General features: G+C 39.7%; 1 protein-coding gene across 2 annotated transcripts; it reads left to right on the forward strand.

Moving 5' to 3' along the window:
* The first annotated feature begins 1,026 nt into the window (after window positions 1-1,026).
* On the forward strand, window positions 1,027-7,469 carry LOC102236369 (gap junction epsilon-1 protein-like). Of its 2 annotated transcripts, XM_023347375.1 has the most exons (5): window positions 1,027-1,442; window positions 1,534-1,678; window positions 4,012-4,194; window positions 4,851-5,048; window positions 5,269-7,469. In XM_023347375.1, the coding sequence occupies exons 2-5, from the start codon at window positions 1,649-1,651 to the stop codon at window positions 5,464-5,466; spliced, it is 609 nt and encodes a 202-aa protein (XP_023203143.1). In that variant the 5' UTR covers window positions 1,027-1,442; window positions 1,534-1,648; the 3' UTR covers window positions 5,467-7,469. The 2 variants fall into 2 exon arrangements, with proteins under 2 accessions (XP_023203143.1, XP_005814373.1); XM_005814316.2 differs by lacking the exons at window positions 1,027-1,442; window positions 1,534-1,678 and adding an exon at window positions 1,918-2,268.
* The last annotated feature ends 625 nt before the right edge of the window (window positions 7,470-8,094 follow it).

Raw genomic sequence — 8,094 nt, forward strand, 5'->3', positions numbered from 1 at the left:
GATCCGGTTTGATTCAGGTACAAAAAAGACTCTGCTGTGGTTCAGTACTACCTTTTGTCTGCCCAGCTCCTTTGTTTGCTTCCTGCTCCATTTCTCCCTTTGGATTGTCTGATGAATCTCAAAGTGTGACTAAATTCCAGCCGTGCAGAAAGTTAAATCCTCACAGAAACAGATGTAAAAGCAGCAAAGTCTGTTTTCCTGAAGATGTGATTTTTCTGCTGCTGACTCTAAAGCCGCATATTAATGTGGATGTTGGGATGTTTTTGATGAATCTGGTACCTTTAGACATAAAAATGTGCAAATAGGCAATAGCTGTGATTTATTACGCCTGTCTGTATGAAGAGCCTGTGTGTGTTTTCAAGTTCAGCAGGTTCTCTGTCTGCAATAATTCACCGTGGGATTAAATGTGCAGCAAGGTTTTTATCTCATGCATGTAGAAGAGAATCTTTGAGCCATGACCAAGAATCTGTTTGGTGTTCAGAAATAATTCTCCAGCCTCCTGACATCTGCAGAATTTGATCAGGAGAACTGGAGAACAGAGAAAACGTCTTTTATTTCTCACCTTCGTCCAAGTTTTCTTGGAGATGAAGGACTCCATCTGGGAGTTTCTGTTTTGCTGCTTTAATGAGACTTTAACCGACCGAGAGGGTCTGATTCTGTCACAGATGGTTAAAGTCAGAGGTGGAACGAGTTGGATCTCTGCTGAATGTTCTTACTGATGAAAGATCCAATCTGTCAGTACAGAAAGCTTCAAGTGTGACACCCAAGAAGTTGCTTAAAGGGGCAGTAATATGGAAACTCGACTTTTTTCAGTTGTACATTGTGTTATGATGTTATTCCCCCATCGGTGTAGCATTGCCTTGATTCTTTCTAGCATGTTTGAGAAATCCTTTAATCTCCACGGCAACCACACAGGTGTGAAAAACGCCTGGTTGGACCTAGCCCTGCCTTCGAGGCGCAGCTCCTCCTCTGAGCTGCAGTTTGTAAGCTACCGAGCTTCTGCCTCACAGAGCAGCAACTCCCCCACTCAGCTCCTTCAGACTAGCCAGCAGCAATTAGCAAACAGCTCATTATAGGAGCTGCTGCTCAGTGAAATACTGGTAAAAACGATGTTAGAAGGTTAATAGAGGAGCCATGCTGAGTTTCAGAAAGAGCAGAAGTTTTTAAAGAGACAGGGGCCCAATTTCAAAACCACTAAATTATGAAGAAACTTTTCTTTTAACTCATATTTGATATATGTAGCATTTTTATAACAAATGAAGTAACATAGTTACTTGATTGTGCTATATGATGTCACTATACATGTAAAATACATAATACTGCCCCTATGAAAGCAACGTTGCTGCTCAGAGGCGTTTATGTTGCTGTTCCTGTTTACATTCAGTTCAGATCATCTCTGCAGGTTTCTCTCCCTGTGATGCACCAGAGTCCAAAACCTGGAGGTCAGTTTTAGCTCTTACTTCCTGCTTAAACAGAACAGAACGACTCACTTTAGCAGCTGCAGATTTATGCTTCACTGTTTTATTTTGAAAGTCCTGCCAGGAAGCGGCTCACCTCACCTCCATGTACTTGAGTCCGACTCGTCTGACCTGTACTGTCCAACAGCTGGGATGAAACTGGGATCTGTGTTTGGGAAAAAAGAGAGGGAATGAACAGCACGCCGCCAGGATTCCGGTTGGTGTGTGGACTAACTTCTTCTTCTGGTTCTGGTCTGGTTCTGGTTCTGGTTCTGGTTCTTCTGTCTATCTTTGGGACCTCAGATGTGTGTGCAGTGGGAGTGTGTGTTTGACTGCTGATGGACTTATGCTTCCACTTCAACAAAACCTCTGAAATAAAGTGCAGGAAGCTTTTAGTTTTTAGATCATTTATTAAAATCTGAACTTGTTTTCAGTGAGTGAAGCTCCAGATTAACAGAAATAAAGAATAAACCCATCAGTTGTTTCACCTAACCAGGTGTTTCCTCTGCATTGTGCTCCACAGGAGGGCTTTTTCGCTGACAGAGTCCAGTAGGGATTAAAACTCGGGCGACCCAGGCCCCCGCCCCTGGCTCTTTGTTGGCCCCCTGGTCTCTGTTGTGTTTTTTCCACTGAGTGGGTCAGTATGTTTAGGGGGAGATAAAAGGCTACATGATTTCAGGAGAGAGAAAAAGAGGTGGAAGAGTTCAGCTGCAGGTTTGTGGAGTCCTGGCCGCGAGGGCCCGGAGCCACCGGGGACGTCAGAGAGCAAATCATGTCTTTAAACTACATCAAGAACTTCTACGAAGGATGTGTGAGTAGATGAGACAGGAGCCATTATCCTGCTGAAATCAGTCTGCTGCTGTTGTTTGCTGTTTTCTGGTAGATGGTGGTTGTATCAGAGCAGAGCAGCTGAAGAGATGAGAAATGTTTCATCTGAATGGCTTTTTGTTTTCAGCCGTCAGAGCTCAGGGACTCTGATTATGTGGCAGACAAAAGCAGGTTCTCTTTCTTTCTAACAGCTGAGTAAAAATGCCGCAGTGTTAATCAGAACGTGACCCAACTGCTTTTATGTACAGCTCTCACCCAAATGCATGACTGAAACAGAAAAATATGTAACCAGGTACTGAAAGTTAAAAGTTACAGAACACATCACCATAAACTCAGGCATCAAAGTTTAACACCACAGCAGCTGATTTCACAGAGGTTTGTAAGCCATATTATCTAGTGAGGGGAGAAATTCTTTTTAAATGATGTGTAAGCAGTTTGGAGACCCAACAAACCAGCACCCTGCAGAGGGACTTTGAAGCTCACTTTGGTGTTCGCAGTCTGCCTGTAAATCACCACAGTGAAAAATTCTGTCATAAACACACAAATTCAAGCTCATGTTAAAATTTCTGTTCTTGTTCCGACCATCATTTTCACTATGACAGATAAAAACATGCATCAGGTTTAGCTTGTTATGGATGTCAAGACATTATTCAAATTTCCTCACATTATGTTTGTTCACCCTGAGAGTCTCTGTGGATGAATTCACCACATGGTGGATTGGATCTATGTCAGACATAGATATACATAGATTTCTATGTCTGTAATCAGACATAGAGTCAGATTACAGCTGGGTCAGATCTGATGTTGGCCATGTTTCCATTCAACTGTCATTTGAATTTTGAGTTAACTTTTAAACTTTTACAAAAGTGAAAAATGCTAATTACGCTTTTTTCTATCTACTGTTTTGCAGTGAATCGCTCAGCCTAGTCTAATTTTGACAATCGGTGACGTTACACATCCTGTAATAAACAGGATGTAGTTGCAAGCTAGCATGAAGCCCACATCTCAGCAAAAAACAGAGTCCTCCGATACGTGCCTGAGGCTTGGAATTTAAAATTTTTCCAAGATTCATACCTCTGGTAAGGCAGAGACCTACCAGTAAAAAGGCCATTTATTACAAGAGAACTTATTAAATAAATGTATTTCCGTTTCCCCTTTAGCACATTAACTATTTTTCTATAAAATATAAAAAGAAAACACCTCAAGCAAGCATAAAAACTTTTTGTGAAATTGAGGAAGTTATTTTGAGTTGATGGTTACTGAGAAAGAAAGTGATGCAACTTTGAATCGTTGTGGTTTAACAGGCAGGTTTGTCAACTGAAGAGCGGTTATTGCTTTAAAAGTGATCTGGCAAATCAGCAGATGTTTTGTATGCAAAATGGAAAAACTCACAGTAAAAGTAAATATTGTCTCTTAGCTCATATATGTACGCTCAACTTTGATCATCTTGATTTCCTGCTGCTGATTACTCTTCTTCTACTGCTGGGCAAAGACTGCAGTACACAGGCATTACTGAAGGGGGATTATTCTAAAACCCTGCACAGTCATCTCAGTAAAAGGACTTTATCACAGAGGAAACATAAGGAAGATAATCTCTACAGTTTTGTAACCAGAACCTTGTAAAAAAAAAAAAAAAGAGTAACCGGTCCCTTCCAAATCTGAAAGTTTAATGCCTTCTCTGGCTCTGTGAGTGATCTTTGTGTGTCTATCTGTGGTTGTGTTCTAGCTCAGGCCTCCTACAGTCATCGGCCAGTTCCACACGCTGTTCTTCGGCTCGGTTCGGATGTTCTTCCTGGGTGTTCTTGGCTTCGCGGTCTACGGGAATGAAGCTCTGCACTTCAGCTGCGACCCGGATCGACGAGAGCTCAACCTGTTCTGCTACAACCAGTTCAGACCCATAACACCTCAGGTGGGACCAAGCAACACTATGAGTCAGAACCAGAGAAAACATCTCAACACAAACCTCGAACACAGTACTGGTCAGATGTTTCAACTCACTCATCTTGGGCTTCAAAATTAACCTCATATTTATTAGACCTCCAGTATTTTCCAGGGTGGAATGATTATACAACATAAAACTGCTGTAATTTCTCAAAGCAGAACGGTTCAATGTGATTTTGTTTTTCACCTCCCTATACGGTCGAAACTTCCCTCAGACTCAAAACTTAAATATTTTAATGGATACTGAAGGTTCAAGAAGGGATGCAGACAGTGGTAGGCACACTTTTGCTGATGCGCTAGTAGCAGAGCTAACATCTAGCTTAGTGCTTTAGTGCCTTGCTAACCTTGAAAGCATTTGCACACCTAGTTTCCACTAATGTAATGTTTGCAAATAAATTCTAAAACACTAATTTACTCGGCTGTTAGGGTGTGAACTTTCAGTTGAATAATTTTTTTTGGTATTTGACTGTTTTCTACTAACTACTGAATTCCTCAAGTAGTTAGTAGTTTGCAGGGAGTTGACACGGCTAGCATATACACCAGTCGGTGAAACAACCTTTATCCCTAACATCCAGTGTTTTCTGTTTTTCAGTGTGTACATCTTTATGTTTCTGCTCTCTGCAGGTCTTCTGGGCCCTACAGCTGGTAACTGTCCTGGTTCCTGGAGCTTGGTTCCACCTGTATGCCGCCTGTAGGAATATAGAGCAAGAGGAAATTCTTGAACGGCCCATCTACACCGTCTTCTACATTATCTCCGTTCTGCTCCGCATCATTCTAGAAATCATCGCCTTCTGGCTACAAAGCCACCTCTTTGGTTTTCAGGTTTGTTTCCATTTCTGATAACTTTTAGCTCAATGTTCAATACATGAGCATGAAGAAGTATGGCTTGTTTTGTAGAGTTGGTGCAGAAAGTTACTTTTCTTTAAGAAGAATGCAACAGCTTGACTTAGATTTCAGATTAGTGTCTGAATGAACTACAGGTCCTTGTGGAATAAACCAAACCTAATGTACCCACTGCCTCATACGTCTCTGCTGTCCTCAGGTTCACCCGGTGTACGTCTGTGATGCCAGCTCCTTGGAGAAGGCCTTCAATGTGACCAAGTGCATGGTACCTGAACACTTTGAAAAAACCATCTTCCTCAGTGCTATGTACACTTTCACTGTGATCACCATTCTTCTCTGTATTGCTGAGATATTTGAAATACTCTGCCGGAGACTTGGCTATCTCAGCAATCAATGACAGAAAGATTCATGCAGAAACACAATGAGTGAAAATATCTGTCATATTTTCAAACTGTTCATGTTGGGCTCATTGTCATTGGGACTTTCATGAAGCAGAAAGTCGGTGCTAGAGTCAGACTTCACCTGTGCTACGTCAGTAAGCAGCACCAAGAAATCTGGGAAGGTGCAGTCATGTCAGGGCTGGCCAGAACCAGCGGTTATTTTGGTGTTTTCTGCCCTTAAGTATAGAATGACCATCCGTTGGTGTATTTCAGAAGACGGTTCTGTACTGGCATGTTCAAAAAGTGTTGAATGATTGGACTGGATGGCCAGAAAGTGTCAGCTTCTTAAAGCTGCTAAGATCCCATGCATTTCTTTTGATTAGTGGAGAAGGAAAGCTCATTTTGACCAAACTTGAAAATTTGTATTAACTGAAGGTTCACTGAGATCTGAACATTTCTTGGAGATGAACCTCAGATCTAATATTATACCAAACAAAAGTTTGTAGGGTTGAGACGTACACATTATATGATCTTCTTTTCACCATACACGTTGATTTTTGAGCAACCTAGTTCATCTTCTCTTGAACTCAGATTACTGTTTGCCAGTTATTGTTTGATGAAGCTAAAATAAAAGGTCAATAGTCCTGAAAGAAGCCCAAAGTCTCCCACTAATCCAGTGCACCAGAAAGGCCAACAGATTGAATTAATCTCCATGAAATTCAGAGTATGGATGTCAAAATGTCTTGACCCAGACCTCATCACTAAAAGAGATACAAGCTCAGTGTAACTTTAGTATAATGAAGTAAGAAAAAGAAGCAATAGAAAATTTGGTTGTGTTGATTTTTTTGAGAACATGTCAAAAATCTATCTGTGCTCATTGAGAATATTTTTCAGTGAGCACAGATATATGCTGCCCACCCAATACAACAACCAGTTATTAATAATTTTTAATGGTGGTGAAATTTTGACACATTTGAAGTTAGTTCTGTTATTATAATCCTCAGAGTTTGTTTACAGCAGCTGCCCTTAAGCTTCAACCACTGAATTTAACATAATGTCCTCTACATCCATATACCCATTTATTTGATTGAAGCTACTTCATGCATTTTTCCTTTTGAAGTCAGTGTATGTCCTTGGAAATATGATTTAATCTTCTGTACTGTTTTATTCTTTTATACTCAGACATCCATCCAACTTTTGTTATGAAGTTTTTAACAATCTGTTTATCATCTCAGGTACAGGATTGTATAACAAGACAAAAGTGGATCACACCATGTTTTCAAAACCTTTTAAACATTTTATTTAGCACTCAGGTAGATTTAAATAACTTATTAGTTATATTTCTATCACTCTAAATTACACCAATGGTTTTGTTCCTGCAACTAGAGAAGCCTCAGTCCTTCAGAGCACCTAATACCTGCCGGCTGTTACAGAAGTCTGTAGAGTCAACTAATCACTATACAGTCCATCTTCAGGGCTTCTTTCATGACCCATGCTGCATGCTACCAGTATTTGATTTTATCCATTAGTAATTTAAACCCCTAAGCATTTGTATATCCATTGCATACTTCCAAGTCTAATTGCAGGGATTTTATAAGGTTAACTGGTAGTAGCTAGTCCAGATTAGCATGCTAACTGTGGGCGGCTGCTAGCATGCTAACCAGCAACAGTTGCAACAGATTTAAAACTGTAAAAATCAGGGCATGTTAAAGATTTAAACACAGCTACATGTGATCATGTGTATGAAATGTTCACTACTGAATGTTTTCTGCTTTAATTCCTATTCATACTCTAGTTTGTACTCATTTTGTATTGCTAAGTGCAAAGAAACGGTAAATGCTTTCTACATCTGTTTCCCACATTCCTGTCTTTGTACTGACATAATTTCACCCCTCAAAGATGTTTTCAGTCACTTAGCTGCAGTAAGGTACACTTCATGACCAATGTATGCATATTAAAACTGTTTGTTTGACTGATATTGCATATTATCTGTAATTTTCATATTTGTTTTGTTATGAGATTATTAAAGAAAATGTTCTCCAATTAGCTTTGTTTTTTATTTATTTTATTTAATGAAACAATTTAGTTTGGCAGTTTTCATACCAACCCTTGTTAATATTTTCTATTTTAAAATTCTGTTGATGCTGTTGGTATTTTTATTTTACACAGAGCAACCATATATGGCTAGTTAAAAACAGACTGGTATAAACTTGTCAGGATCTTTGGAGACACATATCAGACTGAAAAATTAAAACAACACGGATGGATAAGGACCCATTTTTTCTGGTCAAGATGCAAAAGGAGGTTCAAGTTTCACTGTAAGAAAACCTCAGCAAAGATTGTCACATTTAGTCATCAAGTCTCTATAACAACTGTTTGACGGTTGCTGGTCACCGACTGAATGGCCTCAATGATGATTCTCAAATATTTTCAGCATTCTGTGTAACCAAGGACACGTTTTTCTCTTTACGTATCTTTTAAAGATATGCCAGTAGCTGTGGAAGCTACAAATAAGGGTGTAAAGTAGAGGGGAAGCTTTGACATTTATGTTAATGCAGGAACATAAAAATCACTTAGCTATTTAAGAAATGGGACCATAGTTTAATCACCTGCATTCTAAACATAAAATCAGCCAATTAGAGTGT

Source organism: Xiphophorus maculatus, chromosome 15, assembly GCF_002775205.1.
Source record: "Xiphophorus maculatus strain JP 163 A chromosome 15, X_maculatus-5.0-male, whole genome shotgun sequence".
Taxonomy (NCBI): Eukaryota; Metazoa; Chordata; class Actinopteri; order Cyprinodontiformes; family Poeciliidae; genus Xiphophorus; species Xiphophorus maculatus.

Bases quoted from the DNA above. Each gene is read 5' to 3' on its own strand.
- LOC102236369 (XM_005814316.2), top strand. From the start codon at position 2,230: ATGTCTTTAAACTACATCAAGAACTTCTACGAAGGATGT. The intron at 4,195-4,850 runs GTGGGACCAAGC...TGCTCTCTGCAG, and splicing joins TCAGACCCATAACACCTCAG to GTCTTCTGGGCCCTACAGCT. The intron at 5,049-5,268 runs GTTTGTTTCCAT...TGCTGTCCTCAG, and splicing joins GCCACCTCTTTGGTTTTCAG to GTTCACCCGGTGTACGTCTG.